The sequence below is a fragment of the Vanessa tameamea genome, chromosome 23 (assembly GCF_037043105.1).
Source record: "Vanessa tameamea isolate UH-Manoa-2023 chromosome 23, ilVanTame1 primary haplotype, whole genome shotgun sequence".
Classification (NCBI taxonomy): domain Eukaryota; kingdom Metazoa; phylum Arthropoda; class Insecta; order Lepidoptera; family Nymphalidae; genus Vanessa; species Vanessa tameamea.
The window spans coordinates 9186026-9211666 of NC_087331.1; the positions used below are offsets into that span (position 1 = coordinate 9186026).

Genomic DNA, 25641 nt, shown 5'->3' on the forward strand with positions numbered 1-25641 from the left:
CTATAAATTTAATTTATGATAAAATTAAAAATGTCCAAGTCGTTGTAAACGGATACCATATATTCGGTTACATAAATGTATGTATGTTTATCGATATTGTAATTTGTCATAATTACAATAAAGAAAAATAAATTAAATTCTTGTCGTTCAGAAATGTTGTAATGTCTTTTGAGTGTTTATACAGATTCGTAAGGAAATATTTTCACAGCGTGTATAACTTGCATAATAACCAAAAACTATGCATTTCTGTTTTTACGCGTTAATATCTGTAGCGTTTGTTCATACAAGTGTAAACAAATATTTAATAATAATAATTATACATGGTTTGTATTTATATATCTATAAAGTATATTTTCATTAGAAGAAGAAAAATGTTAATGGCAATTATCGTTTACAAAGTCGTGCGGAATTATTTATAAAGCTACGGTCACACCTGAGTGGCTGAAGGTACTCTATACATCATTCAAATTAAAATCAAATTTTGATTAGCGTAACATAAACTTTAGGTTGGTCATATAGAAGGCGTATTGTCACATACTCTTGTGTTATTAACACTGGTTTTTAAAGGTCCATTAACAAGAGTCTATGGAATTCTTTAGCGAAAACTAATTTATTTCACAAGAACTTTATAAGTTAAAAAAATATTTCGAGATTGTAACATTATACCTATTTTATTATTAGGACGACACCTGTGACTCGATAGACCTGTATGTTGCAACGCCTTTTACTTACAGATTAAAAACAGTAACGATATCACAATTAGCAGGTGTGGCAGTGGCTTAAGAAATATTTGAATGTTAAACAATACTATCAGTTAACTTAAATATGTAGTCTATTGTAAAGTAACAGTCAAACGACTGGCAGCGACCATCTTGTTGTTGAATTTCTTCTTAAAATTCTCAGCCGCGAGACCCGTTTTGAATATTATAATAGCGCTGCGTTCCTCTTTATCCAAACTTAAGCTCTGCAACATTAATCCTTTGGTTTTGACTGCTGGCTCTCAGACTATATTTACTTATATATACTAATAATACATTTATATCATTTAGAGGAAATAGGAACAATATTATTTATACAATATTATATAAAAATACAATTATTATATTATATATGATCAATTGACATTCAGTAAATAAGGATATCTCTCTGAAATGTATGCATCCACCACTTAACAATGTTTTATTCACCTCTGTACAAACATTGTACATCATTAGTTCAGTATCAGTGATACCTTGCGACCAATTTTACTACACACTGTTTTATGAACAAAACGTCGCCAGTTTTAGAACTACCCTCGTCATAACATGTCTTATTAAAATATAAGCCACAAGATATTTATACTTTGGTTAATATTATTAGAATATTATCTTGAACCTTTATAGTACAATACTGGTTCCGTATTATGGAAACGAGAACAATTCTTAGAATTTGCTTGCAAACAGTTTACAGGCTCGACAATAGAATGTTTCCTCCATCCTCTATTACAAAAAATCAACATCATCAGATCAAAATGAATAAATAGTGTCGTACAACAAACAACTTCTTTAAACAATTATTAATTAAGATGAAATTTAATTAAAACGCAACTATCTACAGCACAATATAATTTACATTAATATTTTTCCTACTTCTTCTAAAACATTAAAATATATATATATATATTAAAAAAAAAAAGAATTATTTTTGTATAAAATTAAAAAATCAACCACATTTATACTAAAATACTAAATTGTTATAATTACAATTTCTTTACATACAATAGTATGTTAGAATTGAACAAATTCAATTTCCAGCATGAAAAGCACAAAATTTCAACATATATACTTTTGTACAGATCATTCAAACTACACTTATTATAATGTTATTTATAAATTAGGTGTAAATATGGATTATTTTTTATAAACAAACGTTTTGTTGATGCGATTTCTTTACGTCTTAAAATGTGTTACTCACATCGTACAACAGCCCAGTGTAAATAAAGATTGTCATTAAAATTTAACAAGTAGACCAACCATTCTGTAATGTTTTTCTGTAAAAATGTACTTTTTATGCATTATGCATTTCCGAACTAATTGTAATTTATTATCTTTGAGATGATCTTTGGCATTTGTAAGGCTTCACTTTCCTTTCGCTTTTTGAGTCGAAATGTGACGTTAATTTATTTTCGAAGTTTTTATAACTTTAATTTTGTTTTAAACTTTGAATATTGTTTAAAATAGTTGTTTCAAAGAACGATGAGTTAAGTCGGTTAATTATCAAAATCAATTCGGATATTTGTTGCCTCGTAGGAATTTTCAGAATATTTTCCCTGATGCATTTCGTTATTTGTAGAAAATAACCGGGATCGACCGGGTTATTTTCTTGATTTTTTTCGGGAATTATTTCACTGGCATTATTTTCTATTGGATTATTTTCAACGCTTTTCGATGAACATTTTCAACATAATTCCTTGAGTGTTTTGAATATTTATGTGGAGGTTTACTTCTGGAAAACTTATATTTTGAAGTTTACTTAATGAATATGGGTATTAGGAAATTTTAAAGAAACTTTATTACTGTTAAATATATAATTTTATTTAACATATTCTGTCTGTCTGTGTGGTCGATCCTTGCGGTGAAAAATAAAGTGCTACGTTGTGCAACAGAATATCTCAATTTTTCAATATTCTTCGAATACCATTTAAAAGGCCATAATCAACAATTACTCTAATCTAAATTTCTGAATATCGGTAGCCGCAGCTTATGAACCGCGCGAAAATTTATTGGAAATTTATAGCATAAAAATTTAAAAAAAAATCGCATTCCAACATTGTTTAAAGAATTATCCAAACGTTATTCAAAACGAATATTTAAACAATAATTCTAACTTTTAAATTTATTATTTAATTAAATTTTGAAGAAGAATTAAATTTTTGTGTACTTTATATCAAAAGTCAAAACTTTGACATGTATTTAATTTTTTTTTAACATTAAGTATATGTAAAGAAAAAATGTATTATTCTTTAATTTGAATTCCGCGCATCAACCGTCATCGAACGCGCAGTGACATGACAACTAATTTATAAAAAATATAATTATGAAAAATATTATCAATCTCGTAATTGTATAAAGTAAAGTATAAAGTATCTTGTGATTTAGGAACAGACATTGTTAATAAATAAACATTAAATGTCGTTTCTCTTTTTACAGGTATGTAAATATTATTTTTGTAAAAATTCGTAGGTAAATACAAAATTTTATTTTATTCTTTCTTATTGTAAAATTATCCAAATAAATCTCTTTTTACAGAGAAACTCAATTGTGTTTCATTAACTGTGTCGTCTTAATAAAAAGAATACAAGAAAAAATCTTATAAAACGACATTTATTGTAAAAAAATGGAGTCGTTGAAGTTTACATTTGAAATTAAACCATCAATAGACGGAAAGTCAAACTATATCGCCATAACCGCAATTGCCACAAAAGATGGAAAAGTTTTCGTTATGCCTGAAGAATATCAAGCAGTATCACTTCACAAACATATCCAAACCTCGAAAACCTTCTTTACCGTGAAAAATACATTAAAGAAAAGATATCAAACTAGAAGTGTTTGGATAAAAACAACACAGGATATACTACAAACATATTTTGATGAGGATGGAAACATGATGTTTCAGGATCAATTTTTAGAGGAAACTACCCAAGAACAAATGACTATTGGTAGTAAAAGGTGTTCAGAAGATCCCATAGTGAAAATTTTGGAAACATTTGTTAAAAATCAACAAGACAAAGAAAAACAAAGTATTAAAAATTTAGCTGACAAGTTTGTGATTGGAAAATTTGATGGTAAAAGTTCGAATGCACACCAGTGGATGGAAGTATTTGAAAAAGAATGTACAAGGTTTAGTATCGTAAAAGAAGAAGAAATAATTGAAATCTTCAGATTATTTCTTGAAAAATCATGCACTGATTGGTATTCTTCCATGATGATGAAACTTAGCTTACATTCCGAGTGGTCAAAATGGAAATCATGTTTTTTGGAAACATATGCTAATAGAGGTTGGACTGCTAGTAAGTATGCTTTATCTTACAAATACCAATCAGGATCTTTACTAGAATATGCAGTAAAGAAAGAAAAACTTTTACTAGAGGTAAGAAAAACAATAGATGAAGGGACTCTTATTGATATCATTGCTGCCGGCTTACCAGATTTTATAACAGACAAAATCAACAAAGACCAAATCGTAGAAACAAAAAATTTGTTTAGTGAACTTGGAAAATTAGAACATTTAGTTTCAAGAAGAAAATTTATTAAGAAGAAAGAAGATACTAAGCCAGAGAAAAAAAAATGTAGCATTTGTGAAAAATTAAATAAAGGCGTACGCTATCATTCAGAAGATTCTTGCTGGTTTAAAACAAATTCAAATACTGAAAAAGATAAAAAGCAAGTAAAGCTCGTTAATAATTCAGAATTGGAATGTGAATTGCAGTGTGAAGATCCAAAAAACTAATAGTACCGCCATTGATCAAAGTGAAATTAGTACTGAATAAAAATGTTGAAGTGTCTGGAATCTATGACTCTGGGTCTAACGTTTCGTTAATAAATTCTAAATTGTTAAAAATAAAAAATAAGGAAACCAGTCATTGCAACAATACTAATTTAAAAACGATTAATGGCGTTAAAAAGGCAAATGGAGTAATAACACTTGATATAGCCATCTTTGATGTGGAAAAAAAAATGAATGTTTTCGTAATAGACAAGGAAAATTTCGATTATGATTTTTTAGTGGGTCTTGATTGTATAAAAGAATTTTACCTAGTTCAAAACGAAAACTTAAAAATTACGCAGAAATTACCTATAAAAAGAAGTGAAATAGTTTCCAAGGAAACAGACAAAATAGATATAGTCTCTAAAGAGATTAAATATGATAATTTAATAAACTTCAATGAAGACATACTTGAAGAAAAGTTCAAAATTTGCATAAATCATTTAGACTTTCAAAAACAGGCCATGATTGATAAATTAATTTCGAAATATAAGTCTGTGTTTGCAAAGGACAAATATGACATAGGACAGGTAACAGGTTATGAAGCACACATTGATCTACTTATAGAAAAATATTGCTCCAAAAGACCATATCGTTGCACAATAGAAGATAAGAAGGAGATTGAAGATCAAATTGCAAAATTATTGGAAAGAAATATAATAGAAGAATCATATAGCCCATTCGCAGCACCAGTCACATTAGCTTATAAAAGAGATGAAAACAAAAGATCAAGATTGTGCATCGACTTTCGAGACTTAAATAAAATTGTTGTGCCTCAATCACAACCATTCCCTCTTATTGACGACCTAATACTAAAGACGAGAGATTGCAAGTTTTTCTCAACGCTGGACTTAAACTCAGCGTTTTGGTCAATTCCTTTACGTATCACAGATAGACACAAAACTGCGTTTGTGACGCAGGAGGGACACTATCAATGGACCTGTTTGCCATTTGGTTTGAAAACCTCCCCAGCTATATTTCAGAGAATAATGTGTAATATAATACGGAAACACAAGCTTGGAGATTTCGCAGTATGTTTCATAGATGATATTTTAGTTTTCTCAGAAACTTTCTCGGATCATATCAGATATTTGGAAAAACTCTTTGAAGCAATAAAATGCGAAGGCTTAAAACTAAAATTCTCTAAATGCACATTTGCAGCTGATACAGTTAAATACTTGGGTCACATAATACAAAATAATTCAGTCAGACCACTGAAAGATAACTTAATATCAATAAAAAACTTCCCGACTCCTAAAACTCAAAAGAATGTGAGGCAATTTTTGGGAAAAATAAATTTTTATCATAAATATGTGCCAAATATAGCCATTAAATTGGAACCATTGCATAACCTTTTGAGAAAAGGACAAACCTTTGACTGGACTGATGCATGTCAGGAGTCATTTAATGAAATGAAACAAATATTATGTTCTCAACCGATATTAACAATCTTTGACCAAAACCTACCTATTCATATATACACAGATGCTAGTATATTAGGAGTAGGAGCAGTACTAAAACAACCACAAAATAACAATGAAGAAAAACCAGTAGCGTACTTTTCGAAAAAATTGACTGAAGTACAGAAAAGGAAGAAAGCCATCTATCTGGAATGTCTGGCAATTAAGGAATGTGTAAAGTATTGGCAACATCTATTGATAGGTCGGAAATTCACTGTATTTTCTGATCACAAACCATTGGAAAATATGAACATAAGATCTAGAACAGACGAAGAATTAGGAGATCTAACATACTACTTATCACAATATGATTTCGAAATTAAATATTCGCCAGGAAGATACAACATTGAAGCTGATTGTCTAAGCAGAAACCCGGTACTTGGGCCAAATGAAAACTCAGAGGAACAGTTAAAAGTAGTTAATATAATAACACTAGAAGATATTCTAAAAGACCAGGTTAATAATGAATATATACAATGCAGAAAAAACAAGTTAATGAAAAAACAAAATGTTTACTACAAAAAAGTAAGGAAGAAAGAAAAAATTATTATATCAGAGGAATTTAGCATAGATTTCATGAAAAGTGTACATACAGATCTGGGGCATATAGGAATTAAACAAATGCAGAGAATGATTAGCTCAGTGTATACAGCAGAAAATATGACTAAAAACATAAAAAAAATCTGTGAAAGTTGTACAGTATGCTTAAAGAATAAATCAAGAGGACAAATTAAATATGGGTTGATGTCCCACTTGGGTCCCGCCACAAAACCTTTTCAGATATGCTCTATTGATACCATTGGAGGTTTCGGAGGTTCCAGATCAACAAAGAAATATTTACATCTTTTATTAGATCATTTTACCAGGTACGCGTATATTCTAACATCAAGTACTCAAAATGCTAATGACTTCATTAAATTAATAAGAAACTGTACAGAAAGTGATGGTATTGAATTAATACTATCAGACCAATACCCAGGTATCAATTCTAAGGAATTTAAAAGATTTTTGGATGAAAAAAATATTCCCATAATTTTTACAGCAGTGAATTCTCCTTTTTCAAATGGCTTAAATGAGAGATTAAACCAGACATTGGTTAATAAAATCCGGTGCAAGATAAACGAACATGACACTAAAATGGCATGGACGACTATAGCCCACAACTGTGTGCAAAAATACAATGAAACGGAGCATACTATTACTGGATATGCTCCTAAATACCTACTTTATGGTACAGATGTTACGATTTTGCCAAATGAGCTGAAACAGAAGAAGACTGACCATGATTTAATCCAGGCTAGGGAAAAAGCTTTAGAAAATACAATCAAATCACATAATTATAACAAGAAAATTTACGATAAAAATAGAAAACATATAGAGTTCAAAGTCGGTGATATTGTTTTTATAGAAAATGGAAATAAACTGAATCGAAAGAAGCTTGATGAATTGAAACTTGGACCGTACAAAATTTTACAAAAAATTTCAAACTCAATTTACAAAATAAATATTGAACATAAGAGATCAGAGTCCACTTTTTTCCACATTTCAAAGCTAACACCAGCTCCTATCTACGATTAAAGACCGTGCATGAAAAAACATCTTCACCTGACTTTCTTTACGGAGGGGGGGAGATGTAAAGAAAAAATGTATTATTCTTTAATTTGAATTCCGCGCATCAACCGTCATCGAACGCGCAGTGACATGACAACTAATTTATAAAAAATATAATTATGAAAAATATTATCAATCTCGTAATTGTATAAAGTAAAGTATAAAGTATCTTGTGATTTAGGAACAGACATTGTTAATAAATAAACATTAAATGTCGTTTCTCTTTTTACAGGTATGTAAATATTATTTTTGTAAAAATTCGTAGGTAAATACAAAATTTTATTTTATTCTTTCTTATTGTAAAATTATCCAAATAAATCTCTTTTTACAGAGAAACTCAATTGTGTTTCATTAACTGTGTCGTCTTAATAAAAAGAATACAAGAAAAAATCTTATATATATATATAAATAAACCATTTATTTTAAAAAGGGTTTTTTCTGTAAGAAAATGCCACTCACATAGTGCTTACAAAACATTAAACTTAACAAATTGATTAATTACATCGATTCTTAAAAACACCATCCACTAATTTGTACAAAACATACGCTGGTTCTGATGTCGGGTCAGCGAGGACACTATTACATGCCCCCGTACCAGATCCCTTAGTCAGCGATCGCTCACCAAAATACTCTCTCTAAAATTTGTAATATTTTTGTTTAGCTAGATATAATAATTCCGTATGATGTGGTAGGCAATGGTAGTAAATACCATTTCGTGCTGCATTTTTTACGAATACATCTACTTTTTCAATTATCCTCTAGACCAATATGAGCAGGAATCCACTGCAACATCACTTTTTTATTTTGACGTTTTAAGACAACATTTTAAGAATTCTATGGCTTAAAAAATTGCACAGATAACGGCAAAATTTTGACCCTACCCCCAAACTATCCAGAATCGAAATTAGTGAAGTAATATTGACATTGTTGTATGCGTTATGGATGTCAATAAAATACGCGATAGTTGGTTTATTTTCCAAAAATCCAACTGAAGCTTTAGTTATAAAGTAAGAGAGATTATCCGCATACTGATATGATTTTCTAAATGCTGTAGTATTTATCGAAAAAATGTTATTCTTTTCGCAGAACCATTCCAATCCCTTATTAAGAATACTATGGAAAATTTTAGATAAGCAAGACATTAAAGCAATTGGGCGTAGTGACGAAAAAGATTCTTCCACTTCATTTTAAGCCATAACTCTGTTGATGTAGTTTTTTGATTTACAGACGAGCAAAAATTTTTAAAACATTTGCTTTGAGAGTTACACATCTGGTTTTGTGCAGAGTTAATTTTATCTTTCAATATATCCAAATTACGTGGGATTGGATTACGACGGAGTTGTGATAAAGCCAAACGTCTCTCAGACAATGCTCTAGATAAATGCTGATTCCAGTACGGCTTAGGGGAGAAGTTCGAAGTGGGGATTACATTAAATTTTATTAGAGGGATAGATATTTCTGCAGCTATATTTATATAATCTACGAAAGAGTCGTAGTCTTTTTGGGGGTCATTAAGCCAAGAAAAATTATTGAACAAGTCTTCAAGTATTTGCGTGTATAAATTCCAATCAGCCATTTTAAAATTTCTTTTATATGTCGATGGATGTGAATGTCTGAAATTGGTTGACATTTTAATAACCCTGTGGTCACTGCCCAATGTTTCATTAAGAACTGAATAAGTGAATTTTAGCGCAATATCAGAGGTTACTAAAGAAATATCAGGGGACTACTCTTGAAGAGCACCGTTAACTAATTTTACCCTAGTGGGTGTGCGGTCATTTAAGGTCACAAGCTGATTATCAGAAAGCGCATCGAATATTTGAAGGCCCCTTTGGTCAATTTTTTGTGACCAGTTAGTGTGATGCCCATTAAAGTCTCCAATTATAATTGTTTTAGAATTAGCTATCGAGAAAATGGCGTCCCAATCATGAATGCTGGTTCGGGCTGAAGATGGGCAATAAACAGAAATTACATCTATCAAACTCTCCACAATTCAAAAGCTTAACGTGGATGATCTGGATTAATGAATTGGTTTGGCGCACTTTGCATATTTGAGATTTGATGGATTTATGTACAATTATGGCTATCCCTCCATACGAGTCAACACGATCACATCGGTGTATATTGTAATTTTTAATATTTAAGTAACTATTTGGCTCTAACAAAGTCTCACATACGGCAGCAATATGGATCTTCTCCTGCCACAGTAAATTTTCAAAACTTGTCAATTTAGGTCTAAGGCTTTGTGCGTTCCACTGAATTATGTTTAGCTTTGTGAATATATGTGTTTAAATAGTCTAAAATTAACTTTAGGATAGGCCAATCAGAAATATTTTCAACAACACTTAAAATCAACCACTCAACACAACACTTAATTGAATTCTTTAATTTCTGTTGAAAAGATCCGCCTTTGAGAAATAAAATTTCTTTAATCTATTTAATAGTTCTGAGAAATTGATGTCTCTATCTAATGGTTTTTCGAGGTTTGCATGATGTGATTCTTCAGATTCAATTTTAGAATCAGGCAGGTTATGGTTTATAGATAGGTTTGTAGCTTCGGTTCTAGTCACTTTATGTTTTCTAAGTACATTTTCGGATTTACGATTTATTCTTGGAATTTTAGTCTGTTCACTTGAAACTTGTGCCGAAGAGATGTGTTTTACGTTTTGTTCCTCTTCTGAATCCACTTGAGTAGAAGGAAACACTTGTGATACAATATTTGCGTACGTGCCATTTGGATGAATGTATGTTTGATCAACGCTAGTATTCACAGTTTGGGTTTTGTATTTATTGTCGAGCTTTCCTGTATGTACAATTAAATTGAGACATGATCTCGCGGATCTTTTTGCCATATGTGAACCTTGACATTTAACACAAACAAACGTCTTTGTCTCGCAATTTGCATGATTGCCACCACATTTAGGGCGAATAATCTTATCTGATGGGCATCTAGATAGCGTATGTCCTAATTTCCAGCACCTGGAGCACTGAGACATCGGGAATGTATAAGAGTCAACATTAATGCGGAGACTGTCCACGAAGACATGTGTAGGCAAATACGAACCTTTAAAACAGAGGCGGACTCTCTCGCAGTCAATCCAGTTACCATCCGCATCGCGTCGTTTCAATCTACACACTGAACTTAATTCCGCGCGACTATCACATTTAATGCGCATTTTAATTTCTTCTTCCGTTAAATCGAGGTCCACGTCCTTGATTGTACCATATGTCAAATTGACTTGAAATGCTTTTGAAATTTCCACCCCTTATTTATCAAATCTTCACAAGTCATCATTCTATTCATACAGTTGACATTATCACATACAACTCTAATTTTGTAGGGGCTCAAGTATTTTATTTTAGTTATATCAGTAAAATTCAACTCTTTTAATAATTTTGTAAGGGCAAATTGTTTGGGAAACTTTTCTTTACATGAAATGTACATTTCAACAAACTAAACTCATAACAACCTCAGTAACACAAAATGTCATGGCAGCACTAGACGAAAAACTTAAAGCGATCACAGAAGAAAACGCCCAACTTAAATATAAAATGAGTGAGCTAGAGTTAAAACTCAAACTCGTAGATAAGGATAAGAGCAAAAATAACCTTGTCGTTTTTGGCATTGGAGAAGGGGAAGCAACAACAGAAACGGAGCTAGTAGAATACATCAAGGATATCATATTAGAAATGGGAGTACATTTTGAAGCCTTTGATTTATTTACAGAATCGTTAAAAAAGAGCTCAATAAAAATCGTCCTGTTGTAGTCTCACTCATAACTACGTGGAAAAAACATATGATTCTGCGAAACAGATCTAACCTACACGAAGGCGTAAATGTCAAAGAGGATTACCCTAACGAAATAATAGAAAAACGCAAACTGCAGCTGCAAGTTGAAGAGGAAAAGAAAAAATGGAATATAGAGTTCATAAAATACGATAAACTTATAATAAAGAAAACACATGATAACAAGAGAGAAAAAAGAAAAACAGAGACTTCAGGTTCACCGAAAATACCATCACAAAAGAAAGACAATGCACGTAATACCCAAAGCACATTAACCACCCTGAAAAACGCCTCCTCTAAAACTGCAGCAAAGGAAATAATCAGACCAAATATTCTGAACTATGTAGAGCACGGGAGATCAGCTTCATTATCAAATCTCTCAAAAAAATAATATGCGACACCCGGACCCAAACAACCTCAACAATCACATCACCAAACACAACACTCATAAATTGCACCCCAAGTCGGCCTGTCACCTTGGGGGAAGAAGACAAACACCCTCCATCGAAATCAAAACATTATAATTCGAAACACCCTAAAGTTAACCCATCAAAAACAAATATACACAAAAATAAAACAATACGGATAAGACAAGATAAAAAGATCACTGAACATATACATGTCTGCACACTGAATACTCGGACAATAAGAACAGAAGTACTGACAAAACTTTACAATTAAATCTTACAAACAAATCAAATTCCAGAAGAATGGACTGAGTGCCACATAATTCTACTATATAAAAAAATCTCTAGAGACGAGTTGTGAACTATAGACCAATTGCTCTAATATCAAACATATACGAAGTATTTGCTAAAGTAATTGTGGAAAGAATATCGATAACACTAAACGAAAGTCAACCCGTAGAGCAGGCAGGATTCAGAAAAGACTTCAGTATAATATATATATCACATTCACACAATAAAACAGTTGATACAGTAGTATAACGAATACAATAAACAAATCTACTTGGCGTTTATAGATTACTCAAAGGCATTTGACAGCCTCAGGAACCAATACATATGGCGGAGCCTCGAACAAAAGGGGTCCAGATCAACTATATAGAAAATACTTAAGAGTATATACAAATCTAGCAAGGCCAGTATTCAACTAGAATCAACAGAAAAAATATTTCCTATCAAAAAGGGCGTACGCCAAGGCGGCCCTCTCTCTCCAACGCTATTTAACGCCGTACTCGAGCACATCTTTAGACAGCTAAATTGGGACCACTTAGGGCTGAACAATAATGGAGCTCGCCTAAACTACCTAAGATTTGCCTATGATCTGGTGCTTCTTGAAGAGAATCCAGCAGTAATACAACAAATGATGCAGAGCCTAGCAAATACAAGTAGAGAAGTTATTTATGCTAGATAAAAAAATTATCTATGCTAGATAAAAAATGTGGACCTACACAAGTGGGTCATTCAAAATGATGATGTATTGTAAATAAATTAAATATTATTCATATTAACAAACATTTTTGTAAAATTGTGGCCATTGTTCGTAGTAATATTGTAATATGTAGCAGATCATATGTATTTTTATTTATATCAGCAAATTACATGTATTTTTATTTATTTCAATAAAATTGTTGGCAACCCTGTATGGATTTGATTTAGAAATGTTATTTATTATTTTTAATATAACAATTTATATCAAAATTAATGTTTTATTAAAGCTGTTTAATATTTATTAAATGGTATGAAAATATTGTTAGTCACGCAATATTACGCCTTTTAAAGGCTTATATAAAGTGAGCAAGTATGGTTGGTCTCAAAAAAAATCACAGTAAAAATATAAAAAAATCGCAATATTCATTAATAATGTCTTATTACTAATATAATTATACAATACGTATGATAGATACATAAATAAAATCACAGTTCATATCACAGATAACATATTTTGAGGATGAAAAAAGCTTAACCTGAACAATGGATAAGTTATACTTAAGCTAAAACTAGGTGTAGAAAAAAATATTTGTGGGTCGTCGACGAGTGCGCAGGGTCGGTTTGCTTTGATGATTGGAAAACATTCTTTTGGATAAATTATTAAATTCCTCTAATAGACAATATATAATTATTTCATAGGGCGCGGCAAAGTCGATATATTTAAAGTAAATTTTAATACAAATTGTAATTAAATATTGCACACATTTATAGCATCTAGTAAGGGACATCTCAACAAATAAATTTCGTAATTCTTTTACCGAAAACGAAATATGATTATCGAATTTAATTTAAGCAAAATGCTTATAATTGCTTTTTCTGTGTCCCTATGATATTTTTTGTTAATATTTTATAAAATTTTAATCCGATGTGATCTATATATTTTTAAGGAACTACATCGATATTTCAACGTGGTCCTCATTAAAAAATCTACCGCTTTTAAAATCTCGTTTACCCTCAAGACCGTCGCTACGGACCGGCAGCCAGCAAAGCGCCCCGCCCCGCACTGCACACTCTCGTTACCTGCGACTCGGCGGCGAGCGTGCGCAGCCGCGTGTCCGTGATGCCGGGCGGCAGGTTGCGCACGAGCACGGCGGGCGCGGCGGGCGCGGCGGGCGCGGGGGGCGCGGCGGTCGCGGCGGGCGCGGGGGGCGCGGGCGCGATGGCGGTGCGCACGGCGCGGCTGAAGATGCAGGGCGTGGGCTGCGAGGGGTCGGCGTCGATGCGCGCGAACACCGACTTGTCGGGCGCCGCGCGGAGCACCACGCGCCGCGCCGAGCGCCCGCTCTGAGGGGGGCGGCTCGTTACTCCCACGCCGGACGTGCCGAGATTATCCGGTGGGACGGCAAATCCGACCCGACCGGGTAGAGTTCGACCAGGATGTCAGAGGACCGACGTGCGCACCGAGGCACGGTGGTGCCTTCCGACTTTCAGACCTCAGGCTATTGCTGAGGATTTTTCGTCAGAAAAATTCGGGCCAACCCTGGGATTCGAACCCAGAACCTCGAGATCTGCTGCCTTATATCGAGCCGCTAGACCACCGAGGCTGTCGATATTACGAGGTTCCCACTTAGTCGCAGGATTTCTACGTGAGTGGAATTGAATTAAAATGACAACTCTACAGTGTGAGCTACCTAGGCTAAGCGAGTGGCATCGTGATACATTATCTAATCTACTTACATCTTTTTTGTCAAATGTAATCTTTTGCCTCGACTTAATAGTAATGGAGTTGACTTCCACTTTCGATTTTTCCTAAAATGAAGAAAAATTTATGAGATTACGGTTTGAGTAAAGTATGAAGTAGATGATAAAAATATCTAAGCCTAAAAATAAAACAACGCATTTGATGCTATCCTGGGAAAATCCAAGTCCTGTAAAACTTATTTGTGTTGATATCATTTTATGATAATGAAAATATCATTTGATATCAAAACGGTCACTGCTCGGTCCGCTGTGTGATTGATACTGAATATTATTAATTAATTGTAATCACGTGTTTTCAGTTTTGTATACACTCAAATCTATCCAAATATCACGGCCTTGACAATCACCCTGCGACTTATAACCTGATCTAACTAGATAATAGAACTGATATATTGTATAAGTTAAAAGAAATACTTTACACGCGTTGTCCTAGGATAAATGTTGAGATATATTTAAAATATTTGTACAAGTTTTCGAACAAATGTAAAAAACATATGTTAACCGTTTTTTTTTATAGTGGAAAAATAATATATATTTATATAGTCCATTTCAACCACAACAGGACGAAGACAAACAACATTTGACATTAAATTGACGCGATATCATTGGTCGAAAGCTTGAATATAAATTGTCTATGATATTCATTATGGATTTGGGAAAATATCCCATTTTGAATGGCGACGAGGTTGTTATCGGTACTTTAGCAGTAAAATTAAAGTGGATATAAGTATTTAAATGGAATAGTATTCTATTATAAACAAAGATATATAGCTGAGCCATCAGCAAATCGCATGGAATACGTATGTCTAAGGTTTGTTTATCTTTATTCCTCCTTCGATTGAAATAGACTAAAGATATATTGCATTATTCCTAGCACGCGTGTGAATGTATCACCTTGTCGGTTTTAGCGTCAGCTTTCACAGCGTGGCTCGTTTTTGATCCCAAGCCAACTCGGCGAACTGGAGATTTATCTGCAACGATAATAAAATCAACGATGTTTACATTTATTATTATTGTGAACAAAAAATAATCACAAAGAGTTTTTTTTTTTGCTGATTCTTCTCAATTTGATGTGTTTTTTTCGAACCAGTGCTAGATTTTTTTTTTATCATTATCGGAATGTTATTGGTAAAATTTAATGGAAATACAGAATTTAAGTATTTTATGATATTATTATCGTTATATAATGCAGGTGACGGTTTCGCATTTCTTAACAACAACAAGTTACACGTGTTCACTCGAATACAAGTGAGCGCACTTGAGTTTGAGTTGTTATGTTCCTCACTTCTAAAATCCTTTATACCCGAAGTGCTACGGAGAATTTATTTAAAAACTAAAAAAAATTTATTGTCTGTCTGGGATTTGAAACCGAGAATTTTGCTGTGATTGTATATAGTGATTATATACGTAAATGTAGACGAGTGTACCTTTCTTTTTTTTATCTTCGTTGTTGTCGTTGAAAGTTATCTTCTGTCTGGGTTTCTTGGGTTCTGCAACTTTGGGAGGTAGTTTGGAGCGGAGGTCGACTTGCTTCTCAACAGTTTTGGGTACTTCATCCCTAAAATAACAAATTTAATATTGATACATTATGTGCATATATGATGTGTCGATTAAAACGACTGTCTTTATTTTTCATAACTTCGTAAAAAGCGCCGAAGCCGAATCGACCACGTTCGTCTGAGAAACAGAAGGGCACGAACTTGCTGGCCTTCTCCTTGAAGCGGCCGGAGTCGTCGTCGTCGGAGAGGATGTCGTCGATGTCGTCGAGGATGAGGTCGAGGTCGTCGTCGCTGTCGAGCGCGGCGGCGGCGGCGGCGGGGGCGGCGCGCGCGGGGGGCGGCAGCGGGGGCGTGGCGCCGCGCTCGGGCGACGGCGGCGGCGGCGTCAGCGTCTCTGCGGGCACACTGTCGTTACGGCACGCACAGGGAATCATGTCTACAATCCAATTCATAACAATCTTACACTCTCCAGCAAAATATACGATTTGGAAGTAAAAAAAGGACTCAAATAAAATTAATTGTGAAGCATTACTTTAAGTACTATCTAGCTTACGCTCAATATTTTCACACAGCGCTCTTATTATGTTATTAGTAAGCGGAGTGTAGATCAAAAGTATAGTTTTTAGGATTCCCCACACAAAGGGTAAGACGGGACCCTATTACTCCGCAGTCCGTCTGTCATCGGGAACTAGGACAGTTAGGCAGTTGGAATTTTCACAGATGATATAATTCTGTTGCCGCTATAACAACAAATACTAAAATACAGAATAAAATAAATATTCAAGGTACGGAACCTTTCGTGCACGTATCCGACTCACACTTGGCCGGGTTTTTTAAATTACATACGCATATTTTTTTATTATTGGATATTTCGTTTTTTTTTTTTTATACTTTGCAATGCATAGTGGTGTGCTACTAAGCCGAATCATCGGAATTCTCAGGGAATAAAATATTGGCTTGTCCGGAAAGTTCCAATTTCGAAACGCGATACGACAACGTAGAGGTGGTAACTCAAGTCAACCATCAATTGAATTAAGACGTTTATTCGTATTGTTAGTATCGGGACTGTCTATCTACTCTATAATGTAGAAGCAATTACAATATCAAGAACCACTCGTTTACCAAACAAACTTAAACTAACTTTACAACAGATTACATATATGAACTGTAGAATATATTTATGACACACCAACGGCGATCCCCGGCATCGCTCGGCTGTAAATGTATATATTTTTTAAACTAATGAAATGAAGTTTCAATGAAGAAAAAAGGTCTTCTATCGTTTTTTACCATAGACTATATCTACAATTTTTTTTTTAGAACTAACTTCAGTTCAGTCAAGTTCGTACATGTAGCGTCTTTTATATTAGTTCCGTAATATATTTTTTGATTTTAAATGTATTCTTCAGTGATTACAGTTAATATATTTAGAAAAGGTACACTCTATTGTGTTAGTGTTAGTGCTTTTTCTATTGCTCACCACAAGTAGAATTAGCTTCAGCGCTCTCCACGACCTTGATAGGAGACCTATCTCTCCTCTCTTTCTTTTCTTCCACCACCTCCGTCTCCTTCTCCCTCTCCGGTGTCTTTCTCGTCGTGTCCGGCTTCACTTGCTGAGTATCGTTTGCATATACGGTGCTCTGTTTAACGTCCTTTACATCCGTCTGCTTTATTTCTTCCTTCGGAACTTCCTTGTCCAGATGATCTTTATCTCTGTAACGACAAACAGTGAGTTCATTAGTTATTTTATTGTTTTCCTAAAATTGTCTCAGTTTCTTACGCTACAGAAAGACTACGGGAGGTGGTTATCATCGCTCAAAAGCATCGGCGCCGCAAGAAACATTAACTATTCCTCACGATACCGACGCGACCGATGCCCCCCCAATGCCCCTCGGGCGGTAAGTGCGACGGACCTGGCGGGCTCGCGCTGCGGCGCGGCGGCGGCGGCGGTGGCGGCGATGGCGGCGGCGGCGGCGACGGTGGCAGCGGCGGTGGCGTTCTTGCGGCGGCGCAGCTCCTTGGCGCGCAGCACGCGCTCGCGCAGCGACTCCTGCTCGCGCACGCGCCGCCGGTACTCACTCTCCTGCGGACACACGTCAGTCTCACTCGCGCGCCCGGCTCGCGGGGTGCCGCGGGGGGGCCGCGGGGGGAGGGGGGATAGGCACTCACCTCGTCGCAGGGCCGCGGGCGGCGCTCGGGGCTGCGGCGCGGGGACGGCGAACGCGGCGGCGACGGCGAGCGCATCCTGCGACACGGACACGGACACGTTATGAGACGCTCGCGATGCTCGTATTCGTATGATCCATCGCGAGTCAAATATTTGGCAATTTCTGTAGTTTATTTCTTTTTCAACTTTACTTTTAACTTTTAGTTTTGCTTTAGAATTACTATCGTAGATATTTCGAAGACCGAGCACCACTAATCGAACATGAGATGCATACCGTCTCCGCAGACCGGCTCTGTTGGCGTTGATGAACTCCTCCTGTTTCCGTAGCAGCTCGCGATCCTCGCAGCTGCGTGCGAGATCGTTCTCTATCTCTATTGTCGTGTTCTCGATGTATCTGAAACGAGTGCGATCTATGGATTAACTTTCAAAACGTGGATTGAGACATTATTTATATAAAAAATAAAGACTAAAGCGATTATTAAAAACATTATTCTATTTAGAATTAAGGACTATGGAACACGCACCTCTTTTGTCACTTATACAAAATTAAAAATGATTTATAATATGGATTTTTTTTTCAAGAAAACGAATCGAGATCAGGCGGTCTCGATTCGTTTTCTTAATGGTTTTCGTGTTAGTAAGGCGGAACACATGGATGTAATCGTACATAAATGTTGTGCTCATCGGTGAAGAAATGCATCGCGCCAGTTGTTACAACATTATTATAAATAATTGTCATAAACAGATATTCCGTTACAAGGAAGGGCTTGTCCCCCGATGTCCTTGATTTGGCGTGCGGTAAGTAAATGTGTGCGTGTGTATAACGCGTGTGCGTGTGCGTGTGCGTGCGTGTGCGTGCGCGTCACCTCTGCGGCTCGGCGCGGTGGCGGCGCTGCGCGCGCGCGAGGGCGCTGCGCTGCTCGGCGATGAACCGCTCCGCCGCGTCGTCGATGTCCTTGATGGGGCCTGCGGGCGGGCGGGTCAGTACTATTGGAATACACTCGGCGCGGTGGTCCTATCTTACCTATTCACTTTCTGAAGTCAATTTAAAGCTTATAAAAATAAGTTATTGTTGTACTTTATTTATATATTAACGGCGACTTACAAGTTGGTATACGTAGCAGTATGTCTAAAAGAAGGTTGTACGTAGTTTTTAAATATTTATCTTCATTTACGTAATAAATCAAAGTAATAAAAATAATGTATTCAAGTATTCTTACGGATAGTTTTATTTAATTTAAGCACATTTAAAACGACAAAACGACAATGTCTAATACTATTTATTTATCTCAGCTTACTGATAATAAAACACTAAACTAGATAACATCTAACTTCTATTTAGTTGAACTTAAACATGCAAAATAATATCACAAGCATATTTTTATGATAATTATTGAATTAAAAATATCAAAACTACTTCTAAATTAAGAGCAAACTCACTATAAAAAAACAAAAGGTGCAAAAGATTATGTATAAAATTGTCGTCAATGTTTTATATGATTTAGAATTATATTATAATTATAATGTCATAGAGAAGAATTATTGATCTGTCATTATACATGTAACAGGCTCTGTTATTTGCATTAAACCTTAACGAACTTTAATGAAGCGAAGTCGGGACTATAAGTAGCTATTAAGTAATAATTATTTATATCTACTAGTGTTAGCCCAGTGGTCGAAATTCTCCAATAATGGTTATTGTAAATTGTAGGAGAAAATATATGTAAATATGAACGTTTCAAAACTTATTTTTTTTTAATTTTATTTCCTTTTTTTTATCTCAATAACACTAAAGCTCGTCAATAGGTGCCAAAAAAATAAATAATCTGATGACAAAGAGGAGAAAGCGGTACTGAACTGTTTTGTCTTTGCCTATACAGATAAAAAATAGGATTTATATTTAACTCTTTCTCACTGTTTATCCACCAGGAATCCCTCAAAAATATAAAGATCTCACTTAAATCATAGAAACGCTTAATGAACGCGAAAATGGTGCATGATAATAAAAAGCAGAGAAGCGGACTTTATTACAAGGTGTTAGGGTACAAAATCACACGTGCATACAAAACGTAACGAACTGTTACCGAATTTGCTCTCCAGAGTGGGACTGAGAGGCGGGCTCTTTTGTATTCTCGTCGGAACGTATCGTGGGAGCCCTATGACGGAAAATACTATTGAATTATATTGTTCTACTGTTGGCTTGGGTAACTTTGAGCCTTGGTCGAACTTTGATGAGAGAATAATTTCAAAATCGAAAATTATGTTGCGCCAAATAAGGTAGCACGAGTTTTGCTACTGCCTATTTAATGAAATCATAAGAAAGAAACCTTTTTTTAATTTCTAGCTTATCATTGTGAGGTTTACTTAATATTAAAAAATTATAACTTGGTCAATACCAGTACCGTTCGCACTTTTTTTTTTATTCCTTATACACTTTAAAAAAAAGTTCGACGCGATTTCTTTCAAAGTTACCCAAAGTCTTTGATAAGCTCGAGTGATGCGATTTAAGAGCATTTTTGTTGCTTTATCAATTAAGAATATTGGTATAATTACATCGATATACGATATAAGTTATAAGATCACCATTCAGTTGAATTATTTTTACTCATTGCAATGAATGAACCGGTTATATTGAAGCCGACATGACCATTGCCGTCTTTACCATAGGGCACATGGGGCACGTGCCCAGGGCACCCATCCTGAGAGGGCCCCGAAGAACCAACAATTTACCAAAAAATATCTAGCAAAAGGGCCCCAAATTCATGGGTGCCCAAGGGCCCCAGCATAGCTTGAGACGGCTCTGGACATGACCTAGTAGAGAGAACACGTCCTTGTGCTTATAATTGGGCCGTGTATATAGTTCATGGCAGTTGTAGTGTTTATTAAATCTTAACAGCTTTTTCAGTACTGAGGCTGATCTATATGGGTGATATGACATTATAAAAAGAAAAATGAGTATTTAGGGTCGTATGTGGTAGTAGATAATCGAGTTTCTCTCAGAGTATTTTCATTATGTGATACATTTGTGACTTTACCTTATAACTTTTATATCAGATACAATATCATTAATTCTATTATTGCTTTTGAAGTATAACCCGAATCCAAATAAAAATCATTGTATGCAATAAGTTGAAATGTTTTCTTTGATGGAATGGATGAAATTATGATACACGTACTATGTATTTATGCAACGCTTACCTTCGACAGGCGGTTGGAAATTCCCTTTAAAGTGAGGATTGATCAAAACTTTCTTCCCAGCTAACCCGCCAGGGGGTAAGTTCGGTAGGTTCGGGGGCAAAACCGGCAACATTCTCACTTCCGGTTCCCTACCCTTGGGCAGGTTCACCGTCATCACTGGCAAAGGTTGTCTTATGACTTGGGGCATATTATTGGGCATCATGTCTCTGGGACCGAATTGTCTTGGATTGTAAGGACGCTGGTAGAACATCGGACGTTCGAAGTTGGGTCGAATGTTTGGACCAAAATTTGGCCTCTCCTCATTCCTGAACTGGAATCTTTGGAAGTTTTGATTGTAAGGTTGGTTCTCAATTTGTGGATTCGAAGGTTGGATCATTTCTTGGGGTGGATGGGGTCGCTCGGGGGATAATTCTCGATCCATTTGGGGTAAATCCGGACGATGCTCTGGTATATCTGGTCTGATTGGTGGTTGGATTGGGATCTGTGGTCGAATGTGTGGCGGAGGGAATGATGGGCGCTGAACGAAGTTCCCCTGGAAGTAATAAAAACAAAAAATTAGGGATTGAACCAAAAAAGGCGATCTAAATGAGAAAAGAAAAATTGTTGTTCAATGACTCGTTTTCTTGGGGTAATTTATGCTTCAAGTTAAATAGTGTAAATTATCATATTGTTATTTAGCGTAGTATTAAAAATAATTTCTACTATTAACGATATAAATGTTTTTAGGGAACAATATGGATACGAATAATTGCTATTCCTATGTGGATCACAGAGTGTACACTTATGTACAGTTTACACTATGTCTAAAGGATTATTAATTTTTATATATTGTAATTACATAAATATCTATGTTACATATAGATAGAATATTTTATCTATTATCTTAATACTTTAGCATTAATATGTTTTGAACGAGAGATATAATCTCATCGACGGGATACAATAAAATAACAATACAAGTTTAATCTGCCTCATTGATCTATAATTAAGAACAAAGCAGGCGAGCCGTTATAGGTCTGTCTCGCTCGCACTCTTTCGAGTCTTGATGTTAAACTAGGTTTTATAACATTCAACTGGCTATATAGGATGTGGACCGAGTAATATGTGGGATACGAGAGTACACTCCCGTAATATCGTCGGTGATGGACTTTTATAACAACATTATATAGAAATAATAACAAATAGATTAAAATTAAAGACTCACCCTGAACGTGTTATTCCGCCTGTAGGGATGGTTCTGTCGGTAGTGGGGGTTTCTCCACGAGCTGCGGCCGCGACCATTGTATGAATTTCGCGGTACGAACACTTTATCTGTTGAATTTTAATAATACGTTAGAGAAATTATTTAAATATAATCTGCACCAAAAGTACATGCAAAATCTCACCATCTGACCTGCTTACTAACATTAAAAATTCAAGTTAAATATAACCTTGGAAAATAAACATTTATTAGCTGACATCACAATAAATCCTTTTTTTTATTGTAAATACCACGACAGAGAACATTTATGTAGACTTTATATAAAAACCCATACAAAAATTGGTGGATCTATATCGCAAATCTTTACAAATGTATATTGAATCTATTCGAGTATTAGAGAGCACGCACCGAGCGAGTCGGGAATGTTCCGCGCGCGCGGGGAGCGCTGGCTGGCGGGCTCTGAAACAACACACGTATCTGTATCAAATTACTATTCATTTATGTTAAAATAACTTTTCTTAAGCATGTTGTCCATCTTGGACAATATAAAACTTAACATTACATGAACCTTCGAAGCTAGTCTATTACAAATATGTATCCTCCGGCTGACCCTTCAAACCGGAACACAAAAACACTGAGTATCGTAAAATATTAAGGTCAATGACTATCTAATTTCATGCAAAAGCGCATCTGTTTAGAGTTAAATATTAAATAATATATATGTCGTCTCTTACTCGGCGCAGGGACCATCTCCGACGGTACGATTTGTGGTGACTCCGCAGGGGCGGCCGGCTGTAAGCAGATTGATCTATTCGTCAAATTATTTTAGGATACTAAATTTCATTAATCTAAATTAAGGGTAGATATTTTAGTTACCGGATGTAGTAGAAGAATAAATCATACATTTGGCTATTATAAAAATTGGAATAAAGCTGTCTCTACACTAGTCTGGTTTTTTGGACATTTAATTGAACTAATTATAATTTTTTTGTATTAAATATGGAATAGAAACCTGCAAATAAGCAAAGCTATGGATGTTTAAGCTAAAATACCAGAAAAATAAACACTGGAAGGAGTTTCAAAATACTCAAAAAAATATTACCTATCAACTATCCTTTTAATATATGTTTAATATGTTAATGTTATATCAGAAAGTTGGGATAGATGAATGTTTATTATTCTATCAAGCCAGAGTGGTTCACAATAGTGACGAGCAGCAGTTTTTGCATTACTTTCCATCAAACAACCATGACTGTTTTACGAAAAAAAGCGTGTTGAAACCTGTCGCGTTATGAATCACATACTATGAGATTAAGGGTCATACATTGGTGGGAACTTTATACAAGGGTTTTGGATTAAAAAAAAACATTAATTAGAGGTATTTACATTTTCTTGAAAGTTGAGAATTCATTATAAAGAGGTTGTTCAAAATGTAAAGGTATATTTTACATTGAGTCTTATGGACAATTCGACGGATTATGAAGAATTTATTAAATCGAGGAAGTTGTTATATTTTATTAAGGTTGCACATTGTATTCTTGTTACTTCTGGAAATGGTATATTAATATATTATTTAACTTAGTTGACACTTCAATTTTTATTGCTCTTTTAATATGTCTTTTCTCTAAAAGACAATATCGCAATTTTTAGAAAGCTAATGGAAGCTAGAGATGTAGCCAAATGAGTTCTCAAAAGAAAATTGAAGTGTCCCAGATATAGGGGATTAACAAATAACTTGATACCACAATACAATAATTTTTTTTTAAAGAAATAATGATTTGGAGCAATGACATCATAGAAACAGCTCGAACACTATTTAAGCCAAGACTTTCACTGCACAATGGACTGCCTTTTACATTATAATTAACAAAATATTTACATACTTATTGTTTTAGATTCAATATATATATATATAATTTTAAAATATATTCCTTGTATGTTTTATACTAAAGATATCTATCACAACAATAATTGTATATTGTTATGTTTAGTTTATATATTACTTTTCAGTCACATATGTTGCTGAATGAGTAAATTTTACTTACAATGGCTGGTGGTACTGCATGTTCTTGCTCATATGGCTCATTGAATGGTGCATATGTTGTGTGTTCCGTTTGTGGCATGTTCGGTACTTCCACTACTATGTTTGGTACAACACATTCTGGCTCTGGTTGTGTGTATGGCACGGGCTGATCAGACAAAGTACAATTAATGACAGTATTATTAAGGTTAGTTCTAACATACTGTCTTAGTTTTATTTAATTTAAATAAAAAAAAACACATTTAAAGTTCTCAAATTAGGTATTTGTTTTTATTACCTTTTCAATATTAAATTTGTTGTGAAATAAAGTGTAAGTAACTGTAATAAAAATTATCCATCAAATAAGATTATTTTATTTTTACGAACGGGATTACTTAAATGGTGTTACGAGGCAAAGCTATATCACTTAAATAATTAGCAAACCAAATCGATCTATTTTCCTTGTATGCTGTTTTCAAGTTGAGTTTTATTTATAAATCCTTGAAATGAAAACAACTAATTATAACAAACTTGTGTTATTTTTGAGGAAATACATATCCGGTACCTGAGTATATTCAATGCTTTGTCTAGTAGGTACTGTGTCCACTGATTCACTGTATGAAGAGTTATTCGAACTGGGGACATTTTGTGACGGACCACTGTCATAATCATCAGCGAGAAGCTGCTCCTCTTCTTCATTGCCGAGGTTATAATCTGCGAGACTGTGGTCCCCTAAATCATCGCCGAGTAAGTCCTCGCTGCGAAGAAAACAATTTCTTATAGATTTAGGCACATGCACGTAATTTCTTGGTAACTCAATTGTAAATAAAACACTTGTTCTCGTGTATTAGATTTCAATGTAGCAACAGTAGTCTATAATGTATTAGCAATAATTCTATATATAAAGATACATTAGTAGTTTAGCAAGTTATATTATTAAAATAATAAAAATACACTAACTTGTCCGACATGTTGACAAAAATACTTGCGTTCTAATTTGTTGCACAGATTCAGAATTAATT

General features: G+C 34.5%; 1 protein-coding gene across 2 annotated transcripts; it reads right to left on the minus strand.

Annotated features, from left to right (window-relative positions):
* LOC113395189 (titin-like) lies at positions 1-25641 on the minus strand. 2 transcript variants are annotated; one of them, XM_064218617.1, is made up of 19 exons: positions 25580-25641; positions 25185-25377; positions 24645-24788; positions 23334-23391; positions 23008-23058; positions 22603-22709; positions 21399-21930; positions 20285-20356; positions 19067-19166; positions 18475-18594; positions 18203-18278; positions 17947-18116; positions 17514-17746; positions 16235-16427; positions 15962-16092; positions 15429-15505; positions 14511-14582; positions 13854-14117; positions 1-964 (listed from the first exon to the last, which is right to left on the minus strand). In XM_064218617.1, exons 1-19 carry the CDS (start codon positions 25588-25590, stop codon positions 833-835), a joined length of 2736 nt encoding a protein of 911 aa, XP_064074687.1. In that variant the 5' UTR covers positions 25591-25641; the 3' UTR covers positions 1-832. The 2 variants fall into 2 exon arrangements, with proteins under 2 accessions (XP_064074687.1, XP_064074688.1); XM_064218618.1 differs by lacking the exon at positions 20285-20356.